Raw genomic sequence first — 17,782 nt, 5'->3', positions numbered from 1 at the left:
TATGTCAGACGCTTGCCCAGCAGAGATGTGAGACTTAATCTGTCTGCTCCCTTGAGCTGAATGAGACAGTTGGAGACTTCTGTCACAGCCTCGGTGGGAAGCAGCAGCGACTACATTGGTGAGCCGGTGAGCAAGTCAGCTTTTCTGCTATGGGACAGCCTCCTTCTTTCCCACTTCTCAAAAAAAAACACAAAAAACAACATCATCGTCCACTGGCAGTATTTCACTGTGGACATCGTCTATGCCAATTTGGTAGACACTGCTCAACCATATCTACTAGTACAACTTTTTTGGATCTGTCATAAACATATAAACAATTAAAAGATCCCTCTTAAAGCAGTTTTTTAAAGAAGTCAATTGATGAGAAACTAGTTTGTGATTCATACCAGCTTATATTCGTGTGACCAAAATTGACCATTTCGACCAACAAAATTCAGGAATTTTGCAATGTTGATGACATGCAATGAAAACACTCAATATAACAGACATTCAAGAGTTTCCACTACACTATTTTTGCAGTGTTCACTAAGAAGAGGATGATGGACTGATCTGAAACTGCAAAGCTTGTCCAAAGGCAGGTCAAGCTGTTTAAAAATGTCTTTGAATGGATGTATTCATGCACAAATTAATAGTGCAAATGAAATAATAAAATTTTGTGGCTAAGGATTCAGAACCCAAGCTGCTATTTTGTAACATTTCCATTTTACTTGCAAAGAGGAAGTTTCAAACAGCAGCAGCTCAGTGGACTGTGGCATATTAGAGGTGCTGCTGCAAGTGCAAACAGTAAACTAAGTGCTGTCAAATGATGCAACTATTTCAGAGACTTATTGGCTGCTGAAACACTCCACCAGCTGCATAACAATGGCTTTGAGTCAGCCGTGATAATCGCAACAAACACGCGTGGAATGCACACATACGCATGCAAACAAACTGAGGCACACTGATACACTTATACATAATATTACACACTAGCACACAGAAAAAATGCTCACCGCTGCATGCAACTTGTACTTTAAGTAGATGCATAATGCGCACGCGCGCACACACACACTGGCTTGCTGTTTCAGCAGCTTGGGGACAGGAGGGGCCACTCCTAAAATCTGTGCTAAGAATGTAAAGACAGAACTCAGCCAATTAAACCTCAATTACTGCCCCGTTGTCAGATGTACAATGCTCTCTCTTCACCCTGCTCTTTTTTCTCTTTCTCTCTGTCCTACTCTCCCTGTTAGACTCTGCCACCCCCTGCCTCTCCCTCTGTCAATCCACCCCCCCAATGCACCCTCTTTTCTTTTAAACAATTCTCTCTTCTCCCCGTTAGCATCTCCGTTCTCCCTCTCTCACTCATTAAAACAGTTCCCCGGTCTTCTCCCACAAGAGAAGAGCAGGATAAAAATAGCTCTTCTTCAGCTTATGCTCGCTGGTTCTTTCTTTCCAGTCTGTGCTCCATACATCAAATAACAACATTTCTTCATAATAACCGTCGTTTCTTCTTCTTCTCGCTTTGTTCCTCGCTGACTCCCAGTCTCTCTCTTCTCTTGCTGTGTAGCCCCTCACCCAACCACACTCTCTCTGCCTCTTTAAAGACAGTTTGCAGCTGTGTGTTTCTAGCAGCGATGGAGTTGTTGAAACACCCCAAGAGACTGTTATCATTCAGTTGAAATCTTGTTTGTGATGGAGAAAGATTGCTTTATTGTTGATACACCAGGGTGAGATTCAGCAATGATGTCAATAGTTAAATCATCTGGAAAAATTGTTTATGTTCATTGGTCTACAACAGTTGATAAATGGATTTTGTGCAGTGTTTACTGACACACACACACGGGCCATGGTGCTAACAACTAATGAACCAGAGTTCCGACAGATGACTGAGCAACGACTGAATAAATTGCCATAAATGTACACATTAAAGTCAACAAATATCTTCTCTACAGAGATGCATTGTGGGAACATATAGCTGTGCTGGAGAGGAGGCAAAGAAGTATTAAGCTTGGATAGCAGAGAACCCCCCCTTCACACACACACACACAAACACACACACTGGAAGAGCAAATGGCCATCTGGCTCCTATGAAAGCAAAGCTTTTTATGCTGTTTCCTCATTAGTTAAATTATTTTTTGTCAACGACACAGTGATAGGATAAAAGAGGCGAGGAGGGAAAGGATGAAAAAGAGGGAAGATGGACAGATCAGGAAGAGATGTAAAGGGAGAAGAGAAATATAGAGATGAAGTGATATTAGAGAGTAAAGTACATGTGATGCCAGTGGGTATAAACAAACTGCTCACTGGCACAGCTACACAGAAATATAAACTTTCCCCTTTGAAAACACTTTAATGTCCCAACATGCTAAAAATACAGCAGAGTGTAGCAGCAGCTCAGACAGCAGACAGACAGGGAGAAGTCCATGTATCCTGCTATACAAACGGCTTCAGAGACAACAGATCTTACGTTTGTTTGTTCAAACAGTCATCTGTCTGGAAACCGACCCAGTACGGCCAAAATAGTTCAGTAACAGGTCGTTTGTTAGATTTACTCCTTGTGGATTTTTGCATCTGTAAGCAAAACTGTAGATGCGAACTGTACAAAAACAACACTGAACTAGAAAACATTCAGACAGCATACTGTACAAATCTCTGCCAATTCTGTGAAACCCTCCAAGTTATTTTAGTCATACACCTTTCTTAAAAGTGTGACAGTGTTCAAAAATACCCTGTCTTATGTTCAATGTTGAGAAACCCGTCCTTGGTGGGGGAAGTCATAATAATGTAAATCCATCTGAGAATATGAGTTCTGTAATCTGTGCATAAAACTGTGACTCCTCTTAAATCAAATGACGTCCTACTGTTTATCAGCATACATCATTTTATGTTACAGTATTTACTGTTTCTGTATTCTGTAATGGATAATGTTCAATAAATACATAATACAAACTAACAGTTTCAAATGCATTTTCTCTCCAGGTCTGCAGAGAGCATTTAAGATAGTCAATGAATTCACTCACCATCTTTGTCAGCTCTTCTGAATATCTGTGAACAGAAAGAGAGAAAGTATAGTTAGTGTCATTGAAGGCATCTGAAGTGAGCTGCAGGAGATACGAACAGGAAGAACACACATTAAGTTCTTGAAGGAAGGTGGCTGGTTCAAAAAGTAAAAAAAAACTAAAACCATAGTGTTGACGCAACACTTTTCTAACACCATCTCAACACAAAAAAAGACATTTATAGACTGTATAACAATTGTAACAGTTTCACAAAATAATATCTACTAAAGGGTGATGGTCTTTCATTTATTTTCAACATTTTGCACAGGTGTTTGTGTTATTGTGTCTACTCACATGTCATTAAAAGTTTTTGCTTATTTAATTAATCTATTACAGTACCTGCCATTCAAATGAACGTGTGTAGGTACAACTGTTTATCATCTGCATAAAAATGCATTGTCTTTCTAAAGTATAGAGTTCAGAGGAAGCATGTACACACAGAAGAGGAAAAGACCCAACAATGAACCCTGGGAAACAACATAGCTGATTGAAAAATTGATGTTGTTCATGTTAAATTAAAAAAAAAAGTCTGATATGTTAAAGAGTACTCCACTGATTTAGCTCTGACTCCTAATGGATTGAGAACGGATCAAGAACCAAAGATGTCATCGTTGTTTTGTTGCACACTTGAGACAATTTATCAGATGTCACACAGCTCCCCATGGAGACACAAAAGGCTAAATACAATAAATAAAAACTTTTTTCACATATGAAGTAATACTGACATGACTTTGATGTGTAAAATCAGTGGAGTTCCCGTTCACATTATTTGCACTTTTATCAATATCAGTCTCAAAAGTTCATTACTTGTCAGGCTATAACTGGAACATATAGAACATGTCATTTAAAGTATTAGAAATCTTAAGAAATATGCTCAAAACAATATAGTGTCAAATTGGCAGCCACAACCTGAAGTTATTTAACAGCCATTAAAATCCTCCTCTTTCAATATTTCCATTTGTAATTTGGTGTACATCTCTAAGTACTGTTTTTGTGTTGGGTCACCACATCATTTCTGAATTAAACTAAATTATTTTTTCTAAAAACCTGTCAAATTTTGTTCAAAAAGACAACAAACTGAATATCAGCTCGACAGACTTGGTTTAGAAGTTGCTGAAGATGCGCAGGAAAGCCGCGAGTGAGGAAAGACGAACACTTTTTTACTATAATGTGGTTTGTAAATCTCTGGATCTGTGCCAAAATATTTGCATGACGTTATATTTCAGCTGAAGTGACACATGGTTAAACACACGTACCATGATGTTATACTCCTCAAGCAGAACAGAATGACTAATATTTTACAGCAAAATCAGAACCCAGTGGATGAATAACTGCAAATAGAAATGTTTGGTCTTCCATTCAATTTGTTAACCAGTGCGGTCGGTACAGTGAGTCCACGCAGAGACTGAATCACACAAACGCACCAGATAAGGTGCGGTGGTGTGTGATGAGACTTGTTAGGAGCAATGAGACCGAAAAGTATATTAATGTGACAAAAGGGTAAAAACTCACAAATGTGTACACAGAGTCACTGAGTGATGATTACACGATGTGTGTGTGTGTGCACTACATTCCATATATGTATGAACACACAATTCTGGGAGCTAATTTATGGCTTCAGTGGAAGCCTCTCTCCCTGTGGAATTGCAGGAAGCAGGTCTGGTACTTTCATCAGTGTTTCAGAGTGTGATATACGCCAGAAAACAACACAATGACAGGAAAGAGGTGGGAGATATGGTGAGGGGGATGCAAAAGATGAAATGAAGAGACAGAACGAAGGAGGGAGGGAGGATCCTCATTTTCTTCTGAGAAAACCTGTCACCATTGGACTGTTGTCTGACTGCAGACACTGTTCTTGTGAAGGACAAAAGTGACAACTTTAATAGATATCTTTCCAAACTCCAGGGGATGAGTGAGTGGTAATAAGATTTTCTTTGGTGTGGTATCTCCTTAACTTTACTCCATTATACAAACAAGACATGGAAGTGAAGTCTGTGAAGTACACAGAGTTCCATCTTTCCATTTTCATCTTCCACTTTCCATCACACTTGAGAACAGAACTGAAGCAGAGCTGAGAAGAGGTTTCACTAGACATTATTTTTAAAATTATGTGACTCACTTTTAACATTCCACAGGGCTCAACACTAACTTTGAAAAATTGTTGCCAGATGGGCAATCAGGTATCAGGTTTAAGTTGCCTAAACTGTAAATAAGGTTGTTATTTCTAGTCACCTTATAGTTTGTATTATAACCAATATTTTACAGAATTTGGACATTAGTTAACAGATTTCTCAAAAATGAATCCAGCAGTGCACTGCTTGCTTGTTTCTTCATTCTCTCCTTTTCAAATTTGTAAAATCTGTACATTCATTTGTAAAGGTTTTCACCCCAGTCAGGCACAGTCGAGCTTCTTCATTCTCTCTTAAACAGATTACTGTGCACATGTGAGTAAATGCATCAATGCACTTGTAGCATTGTATTTAAATATCACTAATGCAAAAAATATTAAAAATGTATTCATTTTGGGCTGCATGTTTTGCTTTTTGCTATCACTATTTCTTCCCTTTACTGCCAACCCGTTACAAGCAACAAGCTGAAATAATTATTCGATTACTTAGAAAACAAAAGGAAATCAATTATCAATAAACTATTTTGATAACTCATTAATTGTTTCAATCTTTTTTCAAGCATAAATTCTAAAAACTCTTTGTTTTCAGGTCATGAAGTGGGAGGATTTGATGCCAATAATAAATTGAAGATCATTGGGCATCAGACTGCTGGTTAGACACAACAAACAAGTTGAATAAATCACCCAGGGAAATTATAGTGGACATTTTGTGAGTCACCAATTAACCTGACATGCATGTCTTTGGACTGTGGGAGGAAGCCGGAGAACCTGGAGAGAACCCACGCAGACATAGGGAGAACATGCAAACTCCGTACAGAGTACTGGGTACTCCGTACAGAGCTGTGAGATCAGCTAATCAAGAAAATATCTGCAGATATCGGGATAATTAAAATAATCATTGGTGGAGGATTAAACATTAGACCTTATTATTTAGCAATGTATGTGTGCAGAATATAATCTAAAGACCCTTCACAAGTTTAAAACTGAGAGTATGCAGAGCATTCAGGCAGTGACTGCAGCCATCTGAACAGGCCAAAGTGAAAATCATTAACTGCTGAAACACGCGACGTTCCAAATGACAAGCTGTTCTGCATTGTTCTGCTCTCCGGCTGCACCCTGGGGCGCACTCAACTCCACAGAAAACAGCCAACTCTGGAGCTGCTGGAGACAGACAAGCTCGGAGAAGAAGGAAAGTGTTGCAGCAAGGCGGCAGTTTGTGTTTGTGTGTATGGAGAGAGAGAGAGAGAGAGAGAATTATAACAGAAATATGGAGCGAGAAGAAAATGAGAGACAGGAAAGAAGAACAGAAAACGATTGAACAAAACAGAAAGAGAAGACTGAGGCAGAGGGAGGGGGAGTGTTGCATCCATCTCCTATTAAGAATGGATGTTTTCTCTGCTGGCTGAGGAGAGAGGAGGAGAGGAGGACAAGAACGACTTGGAGGAAAGGAGGAGAGGATACAAGAGGAGGGGAGAGAAGGAAGGGGGGGTATAATTGATTAAAGGAGTGTAAAGAATAGAAAGAAAGGTGCATCAGGGGTAAGACGAAGGAGACGATGCGAGCAGCAAAGGACAAGAAACAAGCAAGCAGAGAGGGTCTAATGAGGAGAATGCTGCCTGTGGGCGCACACACACACACACACACACACACACACACAGAAACACACATCTACAGCAATGACTCCAATCCCTTTGGTGTGGACTCCTTCACCATGATAATAATGCTGGGGTCAGTCATGTTGGAAAATGGTAAAAACGATTAACATTTCAAAGTTCAAGCTGCTGCAGAAAGTGAGCTGGAGGAAAAAACCCAGAAAAAGTTTACTGTTGATGTCAGAAGGCGTGGCTCGACCACTCAGTGTGAGTATAACTGTCAGGCTCAGGGCATCAGGTAGAATGCAAGAAAAAAAAGAAAGATTTCTGTTGAAAACATAAAAAAGTTCCCAAGAAATGAGTGGGAAGTTATTGCAAAAAAAAAAAAAATCCATGTTGATGGCTGTTTTTGAGCAGAAAACCAAACCTGCCCTCAAGTGACATAATGGGTGAGATACAATCGATTGTTTCTCACTTGAAACTTGGAGTGAAATATGATTTTAATGTAAACCAAAGTGTAGCTTATGTTTCAACTCTGCCTCAAGAAGTACAAGAATTTATGCTGTACATAAAATGTTGAGAGAAATTTATCATTGTCTTCATCAATTCAAACCCAAACTTCAGAAATGTGTGTCTGATATCAACCCCTCCAGACACACAGAATTAGTTTACTAGGGTACTGGGATGAATTTGCCCTCTGGTTTTGATCGTAATTAGTTTTCCATGGACCCCTTCTTTACTAGTCTATCGGTGTATTTGGGTCGTGGTCAGGGTCTGCACAAACTGAACTACTTTTCTCTTTTGTTTTCTTTAAAGCATAAAAGCAGCATCATCAGCTGATCTCCAGGGGAAAGATTTAGTGGGGCGGTGATGAAAAATAACCCAATAGTATTGATGAGCTGACCTAAATTGTCATGGCGCTGCGTAATTGCCACATCCAAAAAACGAGGGCTGCATCTGTGTCCGGGTTTATCCGCTGGCCTCTAAGATACGATAGTAAGACCTTTTCATTAATAATGAAAGTGTTGTGATAAAAGTGTCTTAAGCATCCTAACAGACAATCTGACTCACTGCTGCTGCTTTAACTGCGGCTGGAGCTGCTGAGCCGAGAAGTCCGTCGGTGCGCGTCGGACTTTCTTTGGACTGACCGTAAAAGCATCACTTTAAGTAACACAACACTGAGCTGCGTTTCTCATGACTGCTGTACTGCTACAGTAAAGTCTACAAGTGAAGCCAATCTTCAATTGACTATTGGTCAATAAGATGCAAACAGTGTTTTTGCACAATGATGTGAGACTGTCCAGTCACCGGGAGGTCACAGGTTTGATCCCCGACAGCCTCGTACCTGACCACAGTGTCAGTTTGAAACAGGCAGTTCCTGCTTTGCTCGAGTTACAAGCGTAAACAGTAAACTGTAGGATCGTCTCTGTGCGTAAGTGCGCACTGCACCGGACCGTACGCACTGCTCACTGGATGTCTTCATCCCGCACACCCTCCCACCCAAACTGTGAGGCTGACCACTCTCTGCTGCCTCTCCATACTCACATCCAGAATAACGGAGATGCCTCTCCGCGGCTCCGGGGCGAAGAACTGCTCCTGAGCCACGGCCACCTCCTCCTTGCTGGAGGCGTACTCCCGGCTGGAGATGTTCTTGTTGTCGCTCATTTTGGTGACGATCCAGCGGACGAGCCCGTCGATTCCACCGGGCTGGGCGCCGCTGTTTCCGGACTGCGCTGCCGTCGCGGACTCGCTGTCCTGACCGGCTACGGGTTTGGGCTGCTCGCGGCTTTCCTGCGCTCGAAGTTTGGCTTGTTCTTTGTTGAGCAGTTTGTGGACTCCGTCCCTACAGTAGCGCGCTGCCTGCTCACACATCCTTTTGCTGCGGAGCGCTCATGCTGCGCTCTATGGGGGAGAGAGAGAAGCCCCCACCCCCCAGCTCCCCTCTTACATCACAGCATCCACCCCAAAACACACCCACCCATCCTACATACCCAAAATACCTCCAATATTATTTCTGTAACCATAAATGTTCATTACATTCTTATGAGAACTGATATTTGGAAGATTTAGAGAGTTTATAGTGACTTTGTTACACTTACTGCTGTATCTCATATTGTATTACCACACCACTTTTACATTCCTATAGGGTGTGATGTATTGCATATATTCTGAGTGAAAACTAAAGGTAACATTTAGGATTCGTTTTGTGTGTGTGTTTTTGGGTCAGGTATTGTGAGCCATCAGGTAACATCCATCCATGTCATAATCAGCCTCAGGGCTTGCTCTTGGCGGGAACAGTTGGGTTTATAAAGAGGGAAGTCTAGACCTGCTCTATTTGAAAAGTACCCTGGGATAACTTTGATATGATCTGGGGCTATACAAATAAAATAGAATTGAATTGAATAAAGGAGGAGAACACTTCTGTATTTAAGTAACATAACCCTTTCTGGGTTTGCAGTGGTGTAAGACAAGGGAGTATGTCCACTTTGCTTTGTCATGTCTATATTTCTCTTCGTCCTCTCAAACAGTCACAGCAGGAGATGTCTGCCATCAGTCTTTTGTGCCTCCTTCGGAAAGATCAAAGGATTTTGTCCTAGAGTAATAAGAGTGTCTCCTGAACCGTCAGTCCAGCTCCTCATTACAGGTTTAGATGTGTGTGTGTGTGTGATGTGACAGATCTAACCTTTGGTAATGAGTGTGTCCTCCAGCTCTGCCCTTTCAGCTGAGAAGCTAGTGTTGCCTGCCATGTGTCTAACAGAACACAGGACAGTTTGGACAAATTAACTCCTGATGAAAAGTTGTCACTTTAACATGCAGGTTAAGAATGACCAAAAGGTACTAAACTAAAGTAAATCATGTATCTCCCCCATCAGTGGAGCACTGCAAATGGTAAACTCACTAGACATGATTGCCCCCATGTGGAAACAAGTGCGCACTGACAGACCTGGACAAGATTTCTCAACAGGATTGATTCACTTTATTTAACTATTTTATAACACATTTGTGAAGGTCCAGTGTGTAAGATTAGCGTGGGTTTACTATTATTGTTTATGGAGTATAATATTCATAAGTATGTTTTCATTCATCACTGCCGTTTCTGTCTGAAGGGTTAGGAATGGTTAGAAAACTTGTTATAAACTTGACATGACAGAGGAAACTCCCCAGAGGAATAAGAGGAAATAATCTTTTAGACAGCTCCTAACTTGGAATTCAGGATTTATCAGGAGGACAGATGTTTTACTTCAGTTCCAAAGTATGAAAATGACAACTGGATTGGTCAGAAAATAACAACGACAGCTACACTGCTGTATCAGATGACAACAAAGCATTTTGCATTTTTTGTGCAAAATTTTTGGTGTAAAACTCACCTGTGCTGTGATTGGCTATTAACGCCCGCTGTGTTTTTATTGGCTTTTGTAAGCTCCACTATGTTGTGATTGGCTGTTGTAAAACAACCAGTGTTGTGACTGGTTGTTGTAACATAGGGGAATTTCATGATTACTTGCAGTAACTCCCTTCTGCTGTGATTGGCTTTTGTAAAAACCACCTGTGAGGTGACTGGCTGGTGTAAAACTCCCCTGTGTTGTGATTGTCTGGTTTAAACCAACACACTACATGTTGTGTAATCATTTACTGGCTAATCTTCAAGAGATAAGTAAGTATAAGTCCACAGTATAATATGACATCCTTAAAGGGTCACTCCAGCAATTTAATAATGCATTTCCACAAAGATTGGACTATAAGAGACAGATTTTTTTCATATGGTCAAAACTGAAGCAGAACAAGTTGAGATAAAAGCCACTGACTTTTAGTCCAAGTACTAAAGCTCTGAATCATACATTTCTCAAAATGCAGCTTGGTAACATCTTTAATTTCATCTTCCCTCCATGATAAACATTCACATATTTGATTCCCTGTGCCTCCAGTTTGTAAGGCAGGCTTTCTGCTATAAATCCAAATAACCCTGATGACATCATCAGGGTTATTTGTTATTTAATATTTTCTTACCTGGCATGAGTACTAGGTTTTGATGCGAGAGTAGGTGCTGAACTTAGCAAAGGTGACTCTGTTGACACTGCTGCATGGGTAAATAAGCAACTGTTTGCTATCAAATTAACTTAAACTTCACTTAATGTGTACTGTGTCAGTATTTTAAACTGAGTGTAACCATGACATCGAAGTAGGAAAACTATGTACTGCCTTTAAGGTTGTTTGGGGTAAAGTTCAGCTTTAAAAATTATACAACAATAGTTTTATAATTCATATTTGTGTAAAGGTTTTGCACTTTGAAGAAAGACAAATAGTTTTTTTTTTTAAGATTTTTCAGACCCACCAAAATTTTGCTGTTGAGGCTTTCAGATGGTCTCAATCAAGGGGTCTCAGAACCCCTGAACCTCTTACGCACCATGTGTTCATATGTATGTGCTGTACCTCTGTTGCTTGGAGAGCCAGTTGTGCACAGGGAGCAACTGTGTGTGGTGAGTCTTGGCAGGCAGTTCGTGCACAATGATGTCCTCAGCCTTGGGAGGCTCAGCAGTTCCCTGCAGGGAGTACAGCACGCCAGTCCCATCAGGGAAGGAGAAAAAGACTGATCCCTGAGGAAACAAGAAGGAGAGATAGAACAAGTTAATGCCTGAGATTACGTTGATGTCACACTTTGTAGCTTACACTTTTGTTATGTGCTGCACTGCATTTGCACAAAGGAGGCCACATATAAGTAAGTGATTGTGTTCAAATGGTAAGTCTCCTTTACCACATGTTTCTTTCCATCAGTAGTCATCGTCAGTGGTCGGTACGTGATCTCACATGTCTTATTTTGGAGGGGTTCACCTTGGATTGCACAATCCCTCTCAAACTGTGCTGGCATGCCACACAATCAGAGCGTGTTGTTGTCTCTCTGTATGTTGCCAATAAAATGTTTTCAACACTTTTATTATACACCCTGACTTTCCATAGTCTAGCTGATGTATATATAATGTATGTGTGTAACGTGTTTAGTCTCGCTGATCCATCATAAACTGCAGTAAAAGGGCACGAGGTGAGGCAGGCAATACTCTTGCCACATGGAAGGGGACGCTCGTGAGCTTAGAGAGTCTTCTTGCTACTGTGCAGCCGAAGAGTAAGTGTCTCATTCAGTTGGTAGAGCAAAAAGTTACGTGCATGAATAATCGGAGGTGCTTGAATTTATGGCTCTTTGTGCTCACTAACTAATTAATTAAAGCGCTTGTTGTGCTCGGCCAGTAACACATAAGATCATCAAAACACACTCCAGTACGCATGAAAATCAAATACTAAGAATAATATAGCAGCATTCTATGACTTTATTTTCCTTTAATGTCAAATACCAATTAAATTTATTAGACTATTGCTGTTTGACAACTGTATTTTCTCCTGCTTTGTCTCAAGATTGGGGGGTTGACCTTAAGTTAAATATGCATCACGTAATGCTGATATGAGATATAAAGCATAACCTGTTAACTGCTGCCAATCAAATGGAGAATAAACTATTCTGTTGGGTTCATATATTTGTAAGTCTGATTCTGAAAGAGTCAGTGCCTCACCAGCCATGAACCTGACTGCACGTCACTGTCCTACAGTATTACTCACCTACAACTTATTCTGACTACAGCAGAATATGACACACTATAAACCCTTTCCTCAGGCATTAGTGGCTAATCAGCTAATTGAAACCAACTGAAAGCTTTTCACTGATCTCTAAATCTGTCAACACTCTTGAAAAAGGAGCCGAGTCAATGTCTCATATTATCTGCAGCTGGCCTTTAACAATACCCACAATGAGAAGCTACACTGCTGACAAGGCAGCTTTCATCTTTTAAAGCCTATTGGAAAAGTCTCAGAATCAATATCGAAAATACTCATTTCCTATTTTTCTTTTTTTTTTTACTTTTCACTTCAATTGCTTTGTAATACATGGTACATAAATCAAATGTGATGTTTCATATGGTTTGTCATTGTCAACGGTTTGTCCCTACATAAGGTAGCACCTGAAATTTTGTTTTGAAAACAGTAAATGCAAAGACACAGGACACAACAAAGTGACATTTTATTGATCCCCTTATGGAAGATTGTGGTTCATCCCTGGATAAAGAGGGAGTTCACTGGTGCTGTTAGTGTCTATTTTAAGAAAATGTGCTGAGATGAAAAATTCAACCCCAGTCTTTTGTTTGAAAGATATACTCTGTCAATACTATGTCACCCTGCCATACCAGCTATTGTTTCTTCATAAACAAAGAAAAGAATACACTTTCATTGTTATTGCAATGTCACATATCATAGATATCACCTAATATTCATTAAATTATTTTCACTTCGTAATAAAAATCTAACCAAGGGGATATATCTTGAAAACAGTAAAACATGCAAGTCGTCTTATTTTGATTTGTAGCTGCAGTGTTACCCTGCAAATCAATGGCATGTTAGAAGAGCATGAGCACATTAAGTACATATGAGTGTGATGCAGTATTTCCCATACTGCTGCCTACAAATTTAGCTGTTTTTTGGATCACTGACTGTACAAACAATATTTATATTTATAACAAACATCAACATGATTAAGAACTACCCAAAATGACAGAAACCATTCTTGGGTAAATTTCATTTGACATATTTTGATTTTTTTAGTTTGGTCCTTCTCTCATCCACTAACATTGAGGGGTCTGGGATTTATGATCTATACTGCAGCCAACCACCAGGGGGTGATAGAAATGTTTTTCAACTTTTGGGGAGTTGACATGTCCCCCATCTTTATATATGTCAATGGTTCAAATGTACATTGTAGATTTTTTTTTTTATTTCACTACTCAGCATTGTGTATAAACGTGCATCAGTCAGACCTCTTTGCCAGTGGAGGCTACGATGCAGGAGCCTGTCACAGTGAGGGTAACAGGTGAGGAGGAACCCTCCACACAGCAGGACAGGTTCTCATATCTTGTGTCAGTACTCAGAGCCACGGGTGCATAAGTCACTTCACAAGGAACCTTCATGCCTGGACAGATAGAGCCTTTAGCTGGTGCGATGGACAGCTCTGGAGGAAAGTTCTCTGTTTTCCACCGGAACCTGGTTACAAGGTAGACAGGTAAATAAAAAACAAACAATGTATAAAGTGTAGCTTGTTTGGTGCACCTGCACGTTTGTGTGCCCAAGTGTGTATGGATGTGTATGTTTCTGTTGTAATATGTTCACATCAAGATTTTATCTCAGATAACCACTGAAATTTCAGTTTGGATCACCTGGCACCAATGTCCCCAGAGTTCATCATGACAATCTTCTTCTTGGCCTGGCAGTGCTGGACAACAGCTCCAAAGGCAAGGTGGTCCTGGTCCAGCTGGACCTCCACACCCTGACAGTTAAAATCAGAACTAGTGGTTAACATGACTTTACACAAACATTTATTGTATAAACAGTTGCAATACAGATTAACTTTGTCTCATTCATCTCAGTGTAATTCATTTCAGCACTTTCAATGGACATCTGCCTAATTTGTGTATGAAGATAATTACTGTAGTAAACTTACTTCAAAACAGAATTATGTGCTTGTCAAGCAAATACATAAAAAAGTGCATCATTTGCAGCAGTTTTGTAAAATGATCTTTACTTCACAGCCTACCTGGCAGCAGCCTTGGATGGTCAGCAGGGGGTGTAACAGGCCTGCAAACTCTGCCTGCAGCTCAGCAGTGAAGGGAGGTGTGTGCTGACGAGGTGAGAACTGGATCTCAACATTACATGAACCACCACTGGCCATCAGGGTCAGCTCACCTGCTGGACTGATTGACAGATCCTGGAGGAGGAGGTGGAGGGGAGAGGATGATATTTAGTTGTTCTTGCGTAAGCCACTGTTTATCAGTATGTGCATGTGTGTTCCCTACCCTTGGGTCCAGCGGTGTGTTTGTATTGAGCAGCAGAGTAAAGGAAAGGTCTAAAGGGCTGCGGTTGACCAGAACCACTTGTTTCTTCACCTTCTGACCCAACATCAGAGATCCAAGCTTCACTTTCTTCTGCCTGGGATCTGCCACCTCCAGCTAGGACAGAAGGATATATATACAATATATGTATTTAGATTAAATACATCAGATTTTCATAACGATAAAGTCAAATGGATAGAGTCAGTGGAACCTGTGTACAGTGAAGGGAATGTTAAGTAGATATAAGCTTAGGTTTAAAATGGTGTTTGCAAACAAGCCTTAGCAGCTGCCTCTTAAACCAGTTTGGCATCTCCTACAAGGAGGCAGGTTTACAACAGCAGGGAGCAGCATTCCTGAGACACACTGCTTCACCCTATATTTGTGTGGTTTGTGTAGTATAAAGTGTTTGGGTACGACCACCCACACTCTTAACCCAACTAAGTAAGAATAAAAGTGTAAAATTGGCAGAAAGTTAGTAGGCTTAAAAAAAACTCAGAGTTAGACAAGAATAACCTTTGGTGCAACAATAAGATGATGGAAATGAGTGACACCGCCATGAGAGTCAGTTGGAGTCAAGGCGCACTCCCATCATCTCGATTGTTTGGTGTAAAGTTTGAGCTGTCTTAAGTCAGCTGAAACTTCTGAAACTTTTCATGGACATGAACTATGAGTGAGTTTCTCTCACTCTCTCTGCATCAGGATCCTACAGCTTGTAAATAGTTTGAGCTTCTCTCTCACTCTTTCTCTGCTCATCTTGAATGTTCCTATAAAGAGTCATAGGCATGCCATATAAAAAAAGTATAAATCGTACCTTTTGTATGGCTGCTGATCCCTGACTGCAACCAAGAAAATTACACTTTATTCATTTACTAAGGCTATTGTTTTAAATATATTGACAAATAGCAACATATACAGACAGAAAACAGAAATTAATATTGCCAGGGGATCAGAACAGACAAAAATTAATAAGTTCATAAAAATGTTACAAAGAAAATAGAAATTCAATGTCTTGATGGCTTTCTTCTTTTAGGAATATACAATCAAATTAATGTATTGTTTGACTTAATTTTCACAAATGAAAAAAGATGGTTTATGATTAGTTTGTGATAGTGATAGTTCTGATTTATGGATATGAGATTTTGCAATTAATAGGATCAATGTTTTTTTTTTTTAAAAAAACAATACTTTATCATAAGAAAGTGAAAATTCAGAATCAACTTATTTAGAAATAAATGTACAGATGTCTTGCCTAAAACACAAGAGTGAGGGCAAAACCTAAATAATCTAGTCAAAGTAAATAGTGACTTTACAGGATCCCCAGCCTGTGCAAAGTGACTTACGACAAATTATGTTTAGATCTGAGAGGATGACAGACGTAAGTCTTTTAGAAGTCTATTCAAAGTCTTTTTTTTTTTTTTTTAATCTGCTAGTGTATGGTAGGCATGAGTTACACAAACTATTTCTTATTGGGTATAACTGGGTTTATGTGCTTGTTAGCTTGCCAATTTGCAACTTGTTACATACTAGTATCCATTCTCAACAGTGTCTGAAGATGACAGATTTTATACACCCCAAAGGAGAAATTTATTTCCACGGTGTGCAATATGTGTGCTACAGAACTACAGAATTTAAAACTGCTACAGCAGAGCAAACAAAGTGAAACATACCTTCTAGCATCCTGTGTCTGGACACAGGGATGGAAAAATCTTAAGACTTGAAGTGTAATCTCAGTGAAACAAATTCACATGTTGGGTAACTCACAAATTACCTGTTGTCATAACTGCACTGAAATATGGGTAAATCACTGCACTGAAGGCTGCTGCCTCAGAGAAATCACACTCTTCTTTCTCACCTTCATCTCGATGCCTTGCCCCAGTATGTCCACCTGTTTCGTGACAGAACTGTTTAAGATGAAGGTGAGTTTTTCATGGTAACGGCATGCCTCACGGGGATAGAATTTGACTGGTACCTCCGTCACAGCACCAGGGGCCAAAATATTTGGTTGGAAATCCATCTCTAGGTAAGAGGTGTTGCTGAACTGACACTGGACACTAAGAAGAGGGAGCACAGAGGCTTTTCAAATCAGTTATTTATTAAGTCTTATTTCTTCATCAAAGGTTAGTTTGGATTCACTGAAGTCACACAATAACACAAAAGAACTAACAGATCAGGCAGCAGCAGACCAGCAGTTCTTCAAAGTCAAGGTGAGGTCTGTTGAGATAGACAAGTGGTTCTCTGGCAGTGCCCACACACAGGAAGGGGACAGACAGTGACAGAGTCTCTATCACAAAACTCCAGAGTGACTCCACTGCCTCCAGCTGCTCAGCTACATATTTAAAACATACCTGCACACACACACACACACACACACACACACACACACACACACACACACACACACACACACACACACACACACACACACACACACACACACACACACACACACACACGAACCACAGGGTTACAAATGGCAAACACTTTTTATGAAAAAGAAAAGACATGAAGAATTGTCTGAAAGAAAAAAAAATGTAAGAAGGGGTGAAGGGAGTAAAGATGAGGAAGAGTGGAAGGGAAGAGTGATGATGAAACTAGAACAGATTAGCTCAGATGAGTTGAGCAAGAAATTGCTAAGATTAAAATGATATTTGATTAAATGGAGGGAATAAGATTAGATTTGTTGTGATAAAGTGGTACACAGAGATGGGAAAACTGAAACAGTAATGAAACAGAGACCAAAACTGTAAAATGAGGAAAGAGATTGAGAGTGACTGATGTGCAATGAAATGAATAACAATGGGATGAGGTGAACTGGACGACAAGCTGAAGGAAACTGGAAATCAAATATCATAAGTTACTACCACCCCATCTAGACATTTCACTGTGTGTGTGAGTCCCTTCTGTCAGCTGCTCCTGAGACTTACTGATCAAACAACACCCAATACAGCTCAAACTCCTTTCAAACTACAAACAGAGTAAACCAAATTATTACATTAACAAAAGATGCCTATCTGGAACACTGGACTAATCAAACCAAAACTCAAAACAATCTGGCCCTAAAACCATGAATATAAATTGGCAGACTATCCTGAGCAAATACAG

At 40.1% G+C, this 17,782-nt stretch overlaps 1 protein-coding gene across 1 annotated transcript; it reads right to left on the bottom strand.

Moving 5' to 3' along the window:
• Positions 1 to 11,170: 11,170 nt before the first annotated feature.
• On the bottom strand, positions 11,171 to 16,694 carry LOC146316063 (hydrocephalus-inducing protein-like). Its single transcript, XM_084734026.1, has 6 exons — positions 16,533 to 16,694; positions 14,645 to 14,797; positions 14,386 to 14,556; positions 14,009 to 14,118; positions 13,613 to 13,835; positions 11,171 to 11,353 (listed from the first exon to the last, which is right to left on the bottom strand). Exons 1-6 carry the CDS (start codon positions 16,692 to 16,694, stop codon positions 11,171 to 11,173), a joined length of 1,002 nt encoding a protein of 333 aa, XP_084590152.1.
• Positions 16,695 to 17,782: the final 1,088 nt, after the last annotated feature.

This window comes from Lutjanus erythropterus, chromosome 13 (genome assembly GCF_056507025.1).
Source record: "Lutjanus erythropterus isolate fLutEry1 chromosome 13, fLutEry1.hap2, whole genome shotgun sequence".
Classification (NCBI taxonomy): Eukaryota; Metazoa; Chordata; class Actinopteri; order Lutjaniformes; family Lutjanidae; genus Lutjanus; species Lutjanus erythropterus.
The sequence above is the reverse complement of the archived record's forward strand: the minus strand, read 5'-3'. Positions and strand labels throughout refer to the sequence as shown.

Bases quoted from the DNA above. Each gene is read 5' to 3' on its own strand.
- LOC146316063 (XM_084734026.1), bottom strand. From the start codon at position 16,694: ATGGATTTCCAACCAAATATTTTGGCCCCTGGTGCTGTGACGGAGGTA. The intron at 13,836-14,008 runs GTGATCCAAACT...CCTTGTAACCAG, and splicing joins TCTGGGGACATTGGTGCCAG to GTTCCGGTGGAAAACAGAGA. The intron at 11,354-13,612 runs GTCTGACTGATG...TTGTTTCCTCAG, and splicing joins TAGCCTCCACTGGCAAAGAG to GGATCAGTCTTTTTCTCCTT.